This window comes from Lycium ferocissimum, chromosome 8, assembly GCF_029784015.1.
Source record: "Lycium ferocissimum isolate CSIRO_LF1 chromosome 8, AGI_CSIRO_Lferr_CH_V1, whole genome shotgun sequence".
NCBI lineage: Eukaryota > Viridiplantae > Streptophyta > Magnoliopsida > Solanales > Solanaceae > Lycium > Lycium ferocissimum.
In genome coordinates this window covers 33,510,870-33,529,067 of record NC_081349.1, presented here as the reverse complement: position 1 = coordinate 33,529,067, position 18,198 = coordinate 33,510,870, and the positions used below count along the sequence as shown (strand labels likewise).

Sequence of the window (18,198 nt, the reverse complement as noted above, 5' to 3'; positions counted from 1 at the left end):
TTGTATTTAGGTGCATTCTAGTTCTTTTGACTAGACTAAGGTCTAAGCCTATGCTATCTAGTTGATCTTTTCTTCCCCTAAATTGAAAACACCGTTATGAGTTCGAATTTCAATAATTTTATACATAGTCGCTTCGCCAATGAGAGAAAAATTATATGGGCACATAAGATCAAAAGTAAAATAGCACTCTCTTGGCAAAGTTTTAGGTGGCAAGAAACTTTAAAACTAGTTAGGAGCTTGTAAGCGTAATGAATCAAAGCTGAAGATGGATTAACATAGTTTGCCTGCCAAGATTGTGCATGGTAATTAAGCTGGTCCGTCTGTATCACAGACTCTGACTTCACAGTTTATCTTTTTGCCTTCATGCAGTGAAAAATATCGTTATGAGTCATTACTCCTGTCTTATTTTTTGTAACAAACTTCACTTTTAATCTGTTTAAAAAAAAAAATACATTTTTATCTTTTTAAAACATATTTTCTTAAAAATATTAAGGGTATAACTAAGGAGCTACTAGATTTATCTTTTAAAACAAGTTCAATTATAGTAATATCATTAATGACATGACTTGTTGGGTCACATATAATTTTTTTTTTAAAGAAAGACAATACAAAAAGGCACACTACAGGAAATCTTGGCGTGGTAGTAGAGATTTTTTTTAATATTACAAGTTCAATTATAGTAATATCATTCGAATGACATGACTTTTTAATATTGCAAATATTTATTTGATTTATATGTTAAAAAAAATATAAAAAACTACACAATAAATTAGTGCCCCTACCCACGCAACCCCGAGTACCCAATAAACCCCGCATAAAACCCTTGAAAGCTCGAAGCCTCCAATACTCCCAAGCTCTCAAAAACCTCAACAATGGCCTCCAAAATCACCAAATCAATTTCTCGTACTCTTTACACTTCTCGTTACTCATATCGCCTCCTCTCATCCACGTCATCATCATCATCATCATCACCGTCCATTACTCAACAACCATCTCTCCCAATATTTCATTTCTATTTCCCATTCTCTCCTCCTAAAAAAAATTCAGTCTTAACTCGGTCCGGTTCAGAGTGAACCGGTCAGGTAACTCACCGTATACTCCTGGAACCGGTGACCGGGCACCGACTGAAATGGCCCCACTGTTTCCGGGCTGTGATTATGAACCTAATTATGGATAAACCTGGTGGTGAAGGGGCTCATAAACAGCAAATGATTGAGTGTTATGTACAAACACTTGCTAAAGTCCTTGGAAGGTAAGGGAAAATTACGCTTTATGTCTATTTTTGAAAAATATTTACGCCATGTAGCCCTTATTTTATGTTTGTTACTCCCAATTGTTGTATAAACACCTTTCAGATAATGGGTTCCAAAATCACCTGTGTTTGGTATGGTGGAAAATATTTTCTAGGAAAATACTCTTTTCCTGCTTATCGTTTTGGTACACTTAAAATGTCATTTTAAGCCATTTCCATATATTTAAAGCAAAACACTGTATCATCATCAACTTCTGATGGTGGGGTAGGCGAGGTGGGGGTGGGGTGGGATCCGTCCAGGTGGGGTAGTAGGTGGGGTATGTGGTATGTGAGGGTAGGGGTGTAGGTGGGGTAAGGGGTGGGTTAGGCAGGTAGGGGTCTCTCCCAACCGTCAGATCTTCATTCCTCCTTTCCCACTCTCTCCTCCCTACAAACCCTAATTTCCTTAAACCGTTTAGTCTTAACTCGGTCTGGTTCAGAGTGAACCGGTCAGGTAACTCACCGTATACTCCTGGAACCGGTGACTGACAGTGCTCCGACTGAGATGGCCCCACTGTTTCCGGGTTGTGATTATGAACATTGGCTTATTGTAATGGATAAACCTGGTGGTGAAGGTGCTCATAAACAGCAAATGATTGATTGTTATGTTCAAACACTTGCTAAAGTCCTTGGAAGGTAAGGCAAAATTACGCTTTATGTCTATTTCTTGAAAATATTTACGCCATGTAGCCCTTATTTGTGTATAAACACCTTTCAGATAATGGTAGGTTAGAGCATTGGGCTGTGTTTGGTGTGACGGAAAATGTTTTCTTGAAAAATAAGTGATTTTCCTTTGTGTTTGGTACGTAAATTGAAAAATGTCATTGTAAGAGCATTTCCAACAAATTACGCTCTATGTCTAGTTTTGAAAATATTTATGTCATGTAGCCCATAAACAACTAATGATTGATTGATATGTCCAAACCCTTGCTAAAGTCTTTGGAAGGTAATATAAACATACGCTTTTTGATAAGATACATCTAATTTTTCAATGTGAAGGGTGTGTTTGGTATGATGGAAAGACGTTTTCCAAGAATATATTTTTTCATAAAATAAGTGATTTTTGAATTTGGAGTGCAACGTCTAGTGGTGGGGGGGTAGGTGGGTAGGTGGGGTATAGGGTATGTGAGGGTAGGGGGTGTAGGTGGGTTGAGGGGTGGGTGGATAGTGAGGGGGTGGTTTGGGGATCCATCCGTTGGATCTTCATTTCTCCTTTCCCACTCCCTTCTACTTACAAACCCTAATTCCCTTCTAGTGATGGGGTAGGTAGGGTGGGAGGTGGGGGTGAGGTGGGTGGGGTAAGAAGGTAAGGGGTGGGAGGTGGGGGTGAGGTGGGTGGGGTAGGAAGGTAGGGGGTGGGTTAAGTTGCTGCCACTGTTTCCCATTTTTCCTTCGTAATATTTATTCCACCTATTTAGTCATTTAATTAGTAGCAAATGAATCTCACCCATTAATTACCTCTAGGACACATGGCAATAATCTAATTGTGTATTGAACATTATCGGATGGAATGGCATCCCCTCCAGTACCATTCCATTCCATCCAGTAATGTTCAATACATAATTAGATTATTGCCATGTGTCCTAGAGGTAATTAATGGGTGAGATTCATTTGCTATTAATTAAATGATTAAATAGATGGAACAACAACAACAACAACCCAGTGAAATCCCACAACGTGAGGGGTCCGGAGAGGTAGTGTACTTGCAGCACGACTCCTACCAAGGGAGGACCGTTTCCGAAAGACTCTCGCTCGATAGAAAGCATAAAAAGAGGTCGGATAAGGCCAAGAAATTCAAAGCGATATGGAAATGAAAATAACGAAAGCGACTAAGCCACGATGGCAAAGCATTTGTAAAGGGGCGTAGCTATCACGGATAAAATAAGATGCTCGAAGGCGTAACAATGTAGTAGCGAGGAATCAAAGCACAAGAACTTATAGCGCGATAATGTGACTACTAATAAGAAAGGATAAACGATACTATCTACTAGCCTTCTACCCTAATCTGAGTCTTCCATACCCTCCTATTTAAGGTCATGTCCTTGGTAAGTTGTAACTGCGCCATGTCCTGTCTAATCACCTCTCTCAGTACTTTTTAGCCTACCCCCTACCTCTTCGAAACCATCCATGGCCAACCTCTCACACCTCCGCACCGGGACATACGTGTCTCTCCTCCTCACACATGTCCAAACCATCTCGCCCGCTTCCCGCATCTTGTCTTCCACCGAGGCCACTCCCACCTTGTCCCGATAGCCTCATTCCTAATCCGTCACTCCCCGGCGTGCCCACACATCCATCTCAACAATCTCATCTCGCAACATTCATCTTTTCGAACGCGAGAGATCTTAACCGGCTAACACTCCGCCCATAAACATAGCCTGGCCTAACCACCACTTTGTAGAACTTGCCTTAAGTCGCGGTGGCACCTTCTTATCACATAGCACTCCGGAAGCGAGCCTACATTTTCATCCACCCTCGCTCAATACGACGTGTGACATCATCATCAATCTCCTCACCGCCTTGTATAATAGACCCAAGATACTCAAACTACTTTTCTTCTCGGGACGACTCGGGTACCAAGCCTTACTTCCACGCCAAACTCTCGAGACGCTTCACTAAACTTGCACTCCAAGTACTCGTCTCGGTCCTACTCGCCCTCGAACCCTTTGGACTCCGTAGTTTGTCGCCAACCCTCCAGCTTAGCGTTAACTCCGCTACGAGTCTCGTCGATCAGGACTATGTCATCCGCGAAAAGCATACACCATGGAACAAATATTAGTAAAAAGGAAAAAAGAAAAAGGAGTTTGCCAGTTCCAACCCCGAGTACCCAATTAAACCCCCCATAAAACCCTTGAAAGCTCGAAGCCTCCAACACTCCCAAGCTCTCAAAAAAACTTCAACAATGGCCTCCAAAATCACCAAATCAATTTCTCGTACTCTACACTTCTCGCCACTTTTCTCGCTTCCTCTCCTCCACTTCATCATCACTCTCCAACCCTCCCTTCCCACCGTCGGATCTTCACCTCAACCCTCATTTCTCCTTTCCCATTCCCTTCTACCTACAAACCCTAATTTCCTTAAACCTTTCAGTCTCAACTCGGTTCGGTTCAGAGTGAACCGGTCAGGTAACTCACCGTATACTCCGGTGACCGTGCACCAACAGAGATGGCCCCACTGTTTCCGGGTTGTGATTATGAACATTGCCTTATTGTTATGGATAAACCTGGTGGTGAAGGCGCTCATAAACAACAAATGATTGAGTGTTATGTTCAAACCCTTGCTAAAGTCCTTGGAAGGTAAGGGAAAGTTACGCTCTATGTCTATTTTTGAAAATATTTTGCGCCACATAGCCCATAAGTAACAAATGCTTGATTGTTATGTCCAAACCTGGTGGAGAAGGCACACATAAACAGAAAATAAGTGATTTTCTTATTCATTTTTCTTGTGTTTGGAATGCAAGTTAGAAAATGTCATTTAAGAGCACTTTTATATATTCAAAGCAAAACGCTGTGACATTTTTGAATTTGGAGTGCAACTTCTAGTGATGGGGTAGGCAGGATGGGAGGTGGGGGTGGGGTGGGGTAGGAAGGTAGGGGGTGGGTTGGGGATGCATTGGTGTGTTTTTATTGATCCGGGAAAGGAGATGAACTCCTTTATTAGTGTATGTAATTCTATTTCTCGATTTCAACAAGATCCCCCTTCATTACATCTCAGTATTACATCCATTGAATAATTGTCCAAGGAGTCAACATCCATATACTTCTCTGGCACTTTATCGAACAAGTGGTCCGCCTCAGATTGTTCAACATCAAAGCTGATTCAGAGACATATGAATTGGAAATATTGCTGAGAGTAGTAAAGGAATACACCTGTGTCACTGGTAAGGCTATAGTTTCAGAAATTACAGAGGCAAAACTGGATTGCGAAGTTCCTGTCAGAGACCCCACTTCTCATTGGAGTAGCCATGGTTTGCTTATGAAAAAGCAAAACCAACTTCTCTGTAATATGCTTCCAGTCGACAAATTGGTTGTTACGATACAGGAAATTGAACCATGCGAATGCATTGATGTTGAAATATGCGAAAGGAATAGATAACCAGCAGTCCTCGGAGAAGTCATATAAGGTGAAGCATTGCTCGACCTAAAAACTCAATCCTCCGGGTTCCAGTCACTGAAGCAACCTAAGGCCACCATTGCCGGAGATGAATTTGCCATGGAGTATGAGCAACAAAAGCACCATTGTAATGAAGGGGGATTGTATTGAAATGACGAAATGGAAATACCGACACTGATATAGGAGTTCTTCTCCTTTCTTGCAACAAAACACAAAAAATAAAGGAGAAAACAAAGAAAGGAGGGAAGTTTCTGATTCACTCTAAGTAAACAACTAAGAAAAGAAAAACCTAGCATAGCCCTAATGGAATATTTCCTCTTCTATCTATGCTTCTTCACACATTGCACGCGCTCTATTCTGTAACTAGGGTCTCGAATGTAATTTGACAGCTTCCGAAATATCCTCCACCGTGGTGACGTTCATAACATAACCATAATCTTTTATAATTGGAAATGTTAAAAAGTTGTTTGACATTCAGATAGTAGTAATGTGATTTTTCTTTGATGGGGGGGGAGTATAAATGTGTCTAGATAAACTCGTTTGTGCTATCTAGTTCATGTGCCTATTCAGGTGTATCTAGTATTAGAATGAAAAAGGCCCACATGAAGCAGGATGGTTATTGAGGATTCATATAACCTACCCTGACTAGTTTAGAGTTGATGCGTATAGTAGTTGTTATACCTATAACCTATTCATATAGCCTCTAATTTGCATGTGTAGCGAAGAGGAAGCAAAAAAGAAGATTTACAATGTCTCATGTGAGAGGTACTTTGGCTTCGGTTGTGAAGTTGACGAGGAGACTGCAAATAAAATGGAAGGTCTGTTGAAAATGCTTTACTTTCATTTGATTAGTTTTTGCAATAGGCATCATTTCATATTAACGAATTGACTTTGAATGTTTTCTGCAATAGGTTTGCCAGGTGTTCTGTTTGTGCTGCCCGATTCCTATGTCGATCCTGAATATAAGGATTATGGAGGTAAACATTCTTTTAGCAATTGTTTGCTCTTTGTTTGGCGGCAGAGTCATGTTTTTAAGGAATTAAGAGTATGACCCAATAACTGTAATCAGGAAATGCATAAAGAAGTCTGCTCTTGCTAAAACAGTAATTTGAATTGTAGACTATGGTTTGCCTCACCAGTATGGACATTCAGAGGCAACGAAACTGAGATTAATGTTGGTTTTTCTTGGAGAAAATAGATGAAGAATGTGGTTGGAAAGTCGGTATTCGTGGTTTCTTTTTAGATAATGAAGGTAGCTCAGCAAGATAAAAGAAGATCTTAGAGGGCATTGACTATGTAGAAAGATTAAAAGAATAAGTATTTTATGGGTCTGTTGAATTGGGAGAGGACATAATATCAATATTTAGGGGTTGTACATTGATCATGAGGTTTCTAATCATCTGCAGCAGAGAGATATCCACAATCATGCAAGGTTTTCTAAGATATATGAATTCGCAATGCTGACTCATCTGCCTTCGCATATTTATCCGCTTTGCAGAACATACATTTAGAGGGATGGATTTATCAGGTGGCTAGGAGGAACTGTAGTAGCCCCCTATTTCATTAGGATATTGATTATTGCCAAGATACCTAATCTTTTACCCATTCGCATCTTTGCCCCTAATTAGCTCGTCATGTGCATTGCTAAATCCAAAACAATAGAATTTGCTCTAAACCGGTACAGATCCTGCGTGTTACCATGTGCTTGTTTCTCTTAAGACTTTTCAGAGAAGTTTTTTTTTTTGTTTCCTAATGAACTGATAGTATATTGCAAATCTAAAAGTGTTCAGAATTTGAAGCTCTAAATTTATGGAGGCCTCCCTGTAGTTGCTGCTTTTAAAGGTGTCATTTGTTGTGCTTTGAATTTGTGTGTAACAACATAATAAGTTTAGTCAAGAATTTCTATCCAAAGATAATGTTGCATTGGATTGAGGCGAAGTTGTTATCATTTTATAGTAGTATTCTAAGTTCAAGCTCAGTCTATGAGTTAGATATTTTCTTCAAGGTCTCTTCTAACTGAGAGAAGTAAACAGATTTTCTTACTGGAAATAGCCCCCTCCCCTCTGCCTCCCCCCCCCCCCCAAAAAAAAAACACACACACACACACAAAAAAAAAAAAAAAAACCAACACAACAACCGCTTTTGGTACATCGGAGAAAATGTTGTGCCTGTGACATGGCCCTGCTTTTGTCTTGTTACATTATTCTTGTGCCTTTCATGCAAAAGGGTCTAGATTCATGTTGGAATCTATTTATTTTAGTTTTACCTTCTATTGGTTCTTACTTCAATACCTTTGATGAACTCATACAATTCTTTGCAGCTGAACTTTTTGTCAACGGGGAGATAGTTCAAAGATCGCCTGAACGACAGAGGAGAGTAGAGCCCGTCCCTCAGCGTCAGGACAGAATAAGACCTAATAGATACAACAGGCGCAGGGATAATATGCGATAAATTACATCAATGTAAGGAAGGTTCTGTGGGTTAGAATCGTATTTTGCACGGTTGTGTGGACATTCATGTGCTAGAAACTTGATACCTTTGTTTCCAGGTTGGAACGTGTCTTTAATCAAACTTTGTGCTTGCATTTGCTCTATTTCGCATTTCAAACCGGTAGTCCTTCATCTTTTCAGTTATGACGAAGACCTGTCTTAAAATTTACCAGATGTATATACTACTATGAGATAATTTTGAAAATCTAGTATGATTGGGTCTTTGCTAATATCCCATTGTCAGTGAAACCTTTCTATAGGGAGGTTCATCATTTTCTGCAGGTTGTACCACGTAGTAATGTCAAACAACTGTTACGCCTTGGCCCCAAACAAGTTGGATCGGCAATGATATCATTCAAGTTCTATTTTCTTCAAGATCAGTAGTTTAATATTGAAAAGGCTAGAGATCCTGGTTTTCTCAACTATTTCTCTAGTGTGTGATGACTCTTGAAGGTTAGCTTATGCGTTTTAGGTTTTGATAAAAATACAATTTTGGATGTTTTAAGTTAGAGATAATGCTTGTATTTGAGTCCAAAATTTGACTACTTTATGCAAACTTTCTAATGCTAGGATTTGGAATTTGAAAAACACCGAAATTTTTGTTCACACTTTTAATACATTAAAACAATCAAATATTCTTAGCAAAAACGATAACCAAAAATAACTCTTCAACTCCAATTTCAAAAAATCCAAATAAAGTGAAAAATATTTGGTTTCTATTGGCCAAACGCCTAGGAATAATAACTACACAGAATAGTTGTTCCATATGAGAAAGCATATATAATATTGCATGGTTCAAACTTACCCGATAATGAACATGTCCCTCTATTCTTCTCTATTTAAATATCAAACATTTGGTCCACAACAAAGGTTTGAACTCGTGAAGTTTACCTAACCACACATCACGTGTTGCGCTCTTGCTTTAAAAGTCAGACTTGGAATATATTATTTATCTATACTTTATTAATGGGATAGGAATTCGTAGTGAGACTTTCATAGATCCTTCGAGCGAGAAAGGTGCTGCGCCGGGGAATAGCGGTTGGATGGTTAGGACACCCTATCTTTAGAGATAAAGAAGGGCAGGTTGGATGGTTAGGACACCCTAGAGATAAAGAAGGGCGTGAACTTTTTGTACATCGTATGCCTAACTTTTTTGAAACATTTCCGGTCGTTTTGGTAGACGGCGATGGAATTGTTAGAGCCGATGTTCCTTTTAGAAGGGCAGAATCGAAAAAGAAAGCCTATGTGCCTGGGAGTACAGTTTCTATTTTCCTTCAAAGGCGTTTGAATTACAGATTACAAAAGCTTGAGCTAATGAAAAATGCAAATTCAGAAAGAGAAACAGTTCAATATCCTTCAATGGAGTCACAAAATCTAAAATGCTAGTAGAAAACAAAGGCTTCGGTACACATCAAGATTTTCCAAAGTTCCAAAAAGAATGCACAGGCATGCTAGGCTGTTGGGAAGTATAAAAACCTATACAAATTTCACCTGCTTAACAAAACGGCAAAGCACAAAATGCTCTCCTATTTCAAAGCTACAAAGAAAATCAATATGCAACTCACTGTTCGACAAAGAATGGGAGATGCATTGAAGCTCTCCCCATCTCCAAACTCAAAATGCGCCTAATGTATTTAGCTCAGTAAACATGCCTGAGACGCTATGAAGAAAGAAGACATTTTATAAATTCAACATCAAATAAAGATACAAAAGCAGACATCAATATCTTCTTATACAATCGAGGCAAGCCCCTAACACTTCTCCCCAGGAAAATCCAGCCAAAACTTGATTGGCCCTCGGATACGAGCAGGGAAGCATGGAGCTTTACCTCTTTCTTTCTATGATTAGGAGAGACTCGTCGCTACTATTCTTCAACATCCTCACTTGTATGCTGCCCATTCTCTGGATTTCTAGCAGCACTATGCTTTTTATGCTTCTTGCTCCTTGCTTTCTTGGCTTTCATTCGGCGTTTTTTCTCATTTGCATCTACCCAAGAATAATCTGAAGGTATACGGAAAGGGTCAATCTCATCCCGGAAACTCTGGAGTTTACTATCGTTAGATAGCTCATCACGGTTCCCCTTCATCCATGAAATCCATGATGTAGAGCCATCTGATTCCTTCGACTTAGCATCTTGGAAATTTGTAGGGCTTGAAAGAGGGGTTGAGAATTCGTCCACTGGTTCAAGCTCTTCAAACTTTGTAAATGTAACAAGAACTCGAATGGTTGGAACTATAGGGATTGCTACCTGAAGTGCAGTAGTGTCTTGTTAAGTTATGTAAAAAACTTCATCGTATAGTAACATAAGAATGCAGTTCAAGTAGTATCCATCAAAATCACAAGTATGACTGTCAATTGGAGTGGAGGAATAATTTCCCATCACCAACTATAATAGAGACTATAAATACGAAAGTTGAGATTTTCCACTAGATCTAACAAAATTTGGCAAGGGCTCTAAACCAAATTTAACTTCTTGATGGATTTTTAGTTACATAAAAAAAACTTTTCTTATGGCGACCATCACCTTGAAAGTTACAAAGTGCATGGGTAAGTTTCATGGATCGCAACTCAACTTTTCATTCTGATGTACTAAAGTCACTCTACTTATTAAGCGTGGTGTCCAAGGCCAGCTTGCGCACCACAATTAATTCAACGGACTTCCTACTACCTCCCAAAGAACACAGGTACTAGATAACTCTGTCCACCAAGGCTTGAAACCACATATGGAAAGAGATCACTTAATATTTTTGCCTCTGCTGGAATTTGAACTTGACACCTCATGGTTCTCAACCCACTAGGCTACAACCTTGGGTGCCACTATACTCTTTTTTTACGAAAATTCACTAAACTTCACCTAAGTATCGCGAAAGCCACTAAACTATACTTTGTAACAAAAAAAGTCACTCATTTCTACCTACTATCACAAAAAGTCATTAGGAGGAAATAAAAGAGAGATCTTATATGATACTTAGGCAAAATTGAATAACTTTTTAGTACAAAAAAGTTGTTTAGAGACTTTCTATGATACTTGGGCAAAGTGTGAGTGATATTCTTTTTATACAAAAAATAGTTTAGAGACTTTCTGGGATACTTAAGATTAAGGCCCCGTTTGGTCATAAATACCAAAAAAAAATTCACTTTTTTTTGGAATTTTTGAAGTTGGAGTTGGAGTTGGAGTTGTGTTTGGCCATAGTTTTTGAAATTGTAGTTTTTGGTGAAATGTAGTGTAAAAAAGTTTAAAAAGTTAAAAAATTTTGAAAAACAAGTTTTTTTCGTTTTTGGTATTCCGGAAAAAAGTGAATATTTTTTATGGCCAAACGCTAGAAGTAAAAACAGTGAAAAAAATTTCCGGAAAAAGGTGAATAATTTTTATGGCCAAACGCCCACTAAGTTGAGTGACCATTTGTGAAAATATCCCCAAATTGCATAGTGACTTATATATTCTGTTTTTTCATATTGCAATGATAATCATTTAAGCTTATAAGGATTAAGTCCATATAACAATTAACCTCCCCATATCGACGATTCACAAGCCAAGCCCTTGAGTATTTCTTATCCCTATTATAAAATGCTGGATTATCTGATGATAATATTAATCAACAGATAAATATTTTGATCATCCACACTATGTAGAATTACAACCATAAGAGAGAAATCTTTACTTCAAATGTTCAGCAAACAGTCAACATATCCTATTGCATCAGAAGCAGGTTTAACCATTTTTAAGTATCTTGTCAGGACAAGAGTACCAGATTATCAATAGATTTCCACATGAACAGGGAGTCACAGCAGGGGCAGGAAACACACAATATAATCACACCAAGAGTCAGAAAGAACTGGTTTTTGATGCACAGGCACGAAAAACTCATAACATGACATGGTCAGGCTTATGACCTCGATGAAACTATTTGCGATTCTATACTAAATTTGAACACAGAAACTTTTTGGTAGGTTTTGTGCGTCGTTAGAACAAATTTGCTGCAAGCACAGACGAGCAGCGAGAAACATACTATATTAGGTTACAGGAACTTTTTGATTAACAAATTCCTTTACGAAGCAGAAGAAAATGTACGTATTAGATTCCAGGAACTGTATCAACAAACTTTTCAAGAAGATTAAAAGAAATATACTACTAGCCTGTTTGGCCAAGTTTCTCTGAAGCCAAAAGTACTTATTTATTTAAAAAGTGCTTATTTTAGAAAGTTGAGATGTTTGGCCAAGCTATTAGAGAAAAAATAAGTGCTTTTGAGTAGTAGCAGAAGCTACTTTTGAGAAGCTAAAAAAAATAACTTTCCCCGAGAGCACTTTTGGAACATTGGACAAGCACAAAGTACTGCTCCAATATTGGCAAAAGTGTTTTTCAGATTGATTAGCCAAACACAAACTGCTACTCTCTAAAAGTACTTTCTGGGAAAGCACTTTTGATAAAAAGCTCTTTCCAAAATAAGTAGATTTTGGAAGCTTGGCCAAACAAGCTATATATTAGGTTACAGGAACTTTTTTTTTTTTTTTTTTTTTTTTTTTGAATGGCACAATTTCCATCGCACCAGGAAACTTAACAATGTATGGAGGACAGGTCTCTCTTAGTAGTTAGTTGTCACTAAACCACCAACATAGTATATCCTGCAGAATAACCACTATCAGGTGAATATGTTGGAAGGTCCACCAAATAACTACATTGACAATTACAACATGACCCTCAGTTTCCCTTCTAGATTCAATTGTCTCAACTTGGATATCATACACCCCCAGACAGCTGAATAATCTTGTAACTGATTGTCCATTCTTTTCAAGTAAATGCATCCGCCATCTTTTTGGTTCATGATGATGAATGTCACTGCATGACTTGGACATCATGCACCCTAGGCAAAAGAGCTTTTATGAGCTGATTGAGATATTAAGAAACCCTCCCCCAACACCTTTGGCATTAAGGGTGTCTTTGGGTATGAAGGAAAATATTTTCCTGGCAAAATAAGTGGTTTTCTTACTTATTTTCTTGTGTTTGGTACGTAAGTGAAATGATAATGTTGGTAAACACCATGGCAGTTGGAGGTGGGGGATAGGAGTGTGTTGAAGGGTGGGGAGTCAATCAATGTTGGATGCCACTTATAGAACTTCTTTTCCCTACTTCTATTGGGTTAATCATTTTCCTCATTTTTTAAGAAACTTGTTTTCCTAGAGAAAATGTTTTCCAAATAATTTGACCAACCAAACATGGAAAAATTGGCCAACCACACCCTAAGTATAAGCGATGTCGAGAAGGGGCAGGCCAGAGCAGAAACAACTCAACAAAGCACTAGAATAATAAGAAATGGAACAAGGATAACAAAATAGATCCTATAGAGAGAGAGAGAGAGAGCGAGAGAGAGAGAGTATCAATTACCTTGACAGGAAATGTGCCAGGAGGTAGTTTAGTAGTTAAAAGCTCCCTTAATCTTCTGACAGCTTTAACCTTGTTGGCCAGAATATCAAGCAATGGCAAGAGTTCTTCTGTTTTCAGCGGAAAATCTGGCGTCAACCACAAAACAGGTCTTAATCCTTTTTTATACTCACTTTCGGTCTTAGGCTCACCCACGGTTGCTTTCTTCTTTTTCTTCTTGCTGCTCTTATCTTTGCTCCTTTTACTATCCCCCGTATCCTCCCGAGGAACTTCGGATGATGATGCGTGATTTTCATTTGGTCTCTGCTTGCTATCCTCTGGAGCCAGCTTGGAGAACTTCTTTACAAGCTTTGAGTCATCTGAATCGTCATTAGTGTCTTTTGAGCTGCCTTTTTTGCTCCAACCAAACCAACTCTTCTTCTCCTTTGTAACACCGTTCGATTCACAACTCTGAAAATCATGAACCTCAGGCTCCTCATCCTCACCAGGTCCATCTGAATTGCCCCGAAGTGCAGAATCTAACTGTATTCGTTCTTCAGCCGTTAACGCATCATCATAATCATCACCACCGTTCATTACTTTTTCATCGTCATTCACTGTAAAGAGCTCCTCATCGGTTATCGCACCAGGAACACGCCTCGATTTTACACTGACCATAACGTGAAGCATATCATACACCTTTGCCTTCCATGTACCGACCATCTCAGACCTCTCCTGTCTCCGCCAATTTAAGTGGGGAACGAGTTCCGCCTGAGTAACGTCAATTCCCGGTCTATACATATTCGTTTGAGACATCAAAGCAACTTCACGAGCAACTTCAGCTTCAGATGGTTGAACACCAGCTCCTTCTAACGCGTTTGTAATCTCTTTCTCCTTATGAGCAAGCACAATTAAAGAACCAGGAGTCAAAGATATGTTCCCGTCTTCTGACGAATACCCTTCTCCAAGAAAGAGGAAAGTTTGATCCGAACGTTGAATGCGGAACCCGTCAAACCCTGCAAGAGTCATATCTGCACGAAGATTAGAACCTCGTTTCCAAATCCGATAAGTGTCCGATGGAGCAATCCGTCCGATGAACGGTATAACTGAGCTCTCAAAGTGGAAGGTTATTTCCATGTAGAAATCACGAATTCGACCAGCCGAGGCAACAATCCTGGGAAGTCTTCGGCACCACTTGGCCCAAGCAAGAGGCTGATAATGCCTAGCAATAATCATAGCAATATTCTCCTCCTTGGTACACACCGCTTCTTGGAGAGCACTCCACCCGCTCTCATTCTGAAGACTCCAATCGGCGCCTGCAGCCATTAAAATCTCAGCAGAGATAGGGTCCCGCATCCGAACAGCAAGGTGCAATGGGGTTTCACGGCCAGGAACATCCCGCCTATCAATTACTGCAGAAACAGAATCTGCATTGATCTCAGCAGCCAGAGACTCCGTCTCAGTGTTCACTTCACCAGCCTTGGCCAATTGAGGAAGGCCAGCAACTATTCTTTTTAAAGTGGCATAGTCTCGCTTAGCCACAGCTAAATGAGCTGGACTATGAACATATTTCGAACAGTCTTCCATTGGTTTCTTTTCGACTCTACCTTCTTCCTTTCCAAACTACTGGGAATAAGCTATAATTCACCCATCTTTCTCCGAATTGAAAATTTTAGGATTTTGCCAAGATCAAAAAATTGATTTTTTTTTCTTCTTGCCTTTTCGCTATTGAAATCGGCTTGAGCTCCCGCGTAGTTCACCAATTACAGCAATGCAAATTTCAAGCTTAATTTGCTGAACCACAAACACCATTATGCCTTGAACTCCAGTACCACTAAGTTCAAATCTGAATCCAACAAAGAAAAAAAGGAACAAAAATAAATATTTCTCCAACCCCAAAAAGGAACAACATTATTACTATTTGAAGACACATCTAGATTCTCTTTCACCGCGATTTTTCACAAATCTATAAAGAATTCAATTATAGTACACTTATTATGCAGTTTCTAAATACATAGATTCTATTTCCAAAAAAAATCGAAGTTAGATTTGTTCACTCTCCTTCAACCTAGTCACTCTTTTTGAAAAAAATAGTAAACTAAAATTGAAAAGGGGGCATTACATACGCATCATCTAATCCACTTCACTGCTTCAATCTTTGTAACATAATTCAACATAATAAATACCCAAATTAACATATACAACCTATAAACACAAAATATAAACAAACCCCACAAATAAAAATCAAAACTTTACCAGAAAAAACCCAATAATCAAGAGGCATTAAATACTCAAAGATCTAACTATACTACAGCTTAAATCTTTATAACAAAATTCAACATAATAATACCCAAATCAATACATATAACTCAATAAACACAAAATATACACAAAACCCACAAATAAAAATCAAAACTTTACCTGAAAAAAACCCAATAATCAAGAGGCATTACATACTCAAAGATCTAACTATACTTCACTGCTTCAATTTTTGTAACATAATTCAACATAATAATACCCAAATCAACATATACAACCTATAAACACAAAATATACACAAAACCCACAAATAAAAACTAAATCTTTACCTGAAAAAAAAATTATTCACTCTTTTGGAAAAAAAAAATTGAAAAAAAAATACTGACAAAAAGGGCATTACACATTCATCGATCTAACTATACTATACTACAATTTTTGTAACATAATTCAACATAAAAATACCCAAATCAATACATATAACTTACTAAACACAAAATATAAACAAAACCCACAATTAAAAACTAAATCTTAACCTGAAAAAAAAATGTATTCACTCTTTTCTGAAAAAAGAAAATGAAAAAAAAAAAATTGAAAAAAGGGGGCATTACACACTCATCGATCTAACTATACTTTACTGCTTTAAATTTTGTAAACATAATTCAACATAATAAATACCCAAATCAATACATATAACTTAATAAACACAAAATATATACAAAACCCACAAATAAAAATCAAAACTTTACCTGAAAAAACCAATAAAATCAAGTGGGCTTTTGAGAGTTCTTGAAGGGTAAAAAAGGGAGTTTTTTTTTTTTTTTTAGAGAGAGAAAGTAACCAAATTTCTTAAATTTTTGGTTCAAATATCAAAATGGGTATTTTACTTTCTCTCTCTAGAATTGATATGTATGTATAGATTTTTAATTTTTTTTTTCTTCTTTTTTCTTTCACTTTTTTTGGGTTTGCTTTTCTGTTGTCATTTCTTTTTTTTTTTGCTATACCTTACTGGCTTTTGTTACTGTAGTTTTTGCTGTTTCTGTACATAGATTTAATTGTTTGACCTTTGATTTTGGTTTAATTACTGAATTGTCATTGATAGTGTTACTGTAAAGCGCGTGTTTGTTTTTTTAATGTATAGGTGCAGCCTTGTGCTGGACCCAGCGTGGCCAATAAACCATCACTCTGAGGGTCTTTTTTGGAAGAATAAACCTAAATAGTCGCGGACTCAATTGCTTAAATTAAAATAGCCGACGGATATATATCATTTTCGATATAGAACTGGATAATTAAAAACTACCTTTTTATTTTTTTTTATTTTTTTTTTGAAATCGAGCAAGATGATGTGCTGAAACGGGTGCTAGCTTGAAAACCGCAAAAGAACGAAGCAAGGTTGTGGGTTGAGGCCTCATCGGGCTTGCATTAATCAGTCTCTCAACAATCAATATTTCTTATGAGTAGTAGCATTGAGGGAGAACTTATTGATGACAAAAAAGATGAGGTCTGTTGGGTTTTGGACCAAAAAAGCTCTGATTTATAAAGATGCTTTAAGGATAATTGGCTCGGGAAGATGCCGGCGTAAACGTTCCCCGAACACCCTTCTAACACAAATAAGCAAGAAAATTACATGTTTGAAAAAGAACACCATCGACAAAAAATTACAAAGTCTAACACTCTAAAAAATATTATATATAGTGTACATATATATAAAATTTTCTTCGTGTTTATGTATATATATTAACTTTTCGAACACCCGAATAAATGCAAAACGTTAAATGCCTTATCCGTATTCAAAATTATCATATGTCCTAGGTTCAATTCCCGTTGATAACATTATTTTTTATATTTAACTTTTGTTGTTTTTTTTCGAATCCCCTGAGCGAAAAATTCTGAATCCGCCACTGTCTGTTGGAATTTATAATTCGTATATAACATGTATATAACTATGTATAATTAACATATAATTTATATATATCGGCTAAAATTATAAACAGTGATATGGCTAGCTATTATATAAACTTTCATTTTTTTTTAGGTTGATATACTACTGATAATGTAAAAAAAATAAAAAAATCGAAATGACCATGTGAAAATAAATTATTCATAATAAATTTAGTAGTAATCTAAAAGATGATATACGTTTTTATAGGACACAGTTGCCTAAATCAAATCTAAGATTATTGGAGTAGGTTTTTGGTTTTGTTTTTGGTGTTGGATATAAGTGCTTTCACTTTTAGTAGGCCATAAAGTATAGCAGATGTATTCTCAACGACTACATAATCTCATTTTTTTAATGGGGTCCGAAAAAGGGCCAAAGATCTTAAGCGAATTAGGAAGCCTATTAATTTAAACTCGCATCGTATAAGACCCATTTAAGAGGAAGCAACCTTATTCATTTCACTGCAACCTTGGTGTATAGATATAGAGCCAATAAATAAGTGATACAATATTAAACTTGTTTGTGTCATTTTTATAATCTTGTATAGATAGTGAGAACAATTTCAATTATTATAGCCACATGTTTATGGTCAAAAAAATTGAAATTTCTTCCAACATCTTGAATATAAAATTATTTTTTAGTCTAACCGAAGTACCGAATCTACTGATTAAGTCATTGGATCCTTTTTTAAGGAATTATTCTATTACTTTCCAATAATGTTAATGTTTGTCCATTTTGTTCTTTGAAAAAT

General features: G+C 37.5%; 1 protein-coding gene and 1 pseudogene across 1 annotated transcript; one reads left to right on the top strand and one right to left on the bottom strand.

The window, feature by feature from the left end:
• Nucleotides 1-4,119: 4,119 nt before the first annotated feature.
• LOC132068150 (multiple organellar RNA editing factor 2, chloroplastic-like) lies at nucleotides 4,120-8,118 on the top strand (annotated as a pseudogene).
• A 1,162-nt stretch (nucleotides 8,119-9,280) lies between these two features.
• Nucleotides 9,281-16,506, bottom strand: LOC132068149 (uncharacterized). Its single transcript, XM_059461636.1, has 3 exons — nucleotides 16,258-16,506; nucleotides 13,277-15,098; nucleotides 9,281-10,141 (listed from the first exon to the last, which is right to left on the bottom strand). Exons 2-3 carry the CDS (start codon nucleotides 14,837-14,839, stop codon nucleotides 9,758-9,760), a joined length of 1,947 nt encoding a protein of 648 aa, XP_059317619.1. The 5' UTR covers nucleotides 14,840-15,098; nucleotides 16,258-16,506; the 3' UTR covers nucleotides 9,281-9,757.
• Nucleotides 16,507-18,198: the final 1,692 nt, after the last annotated feature.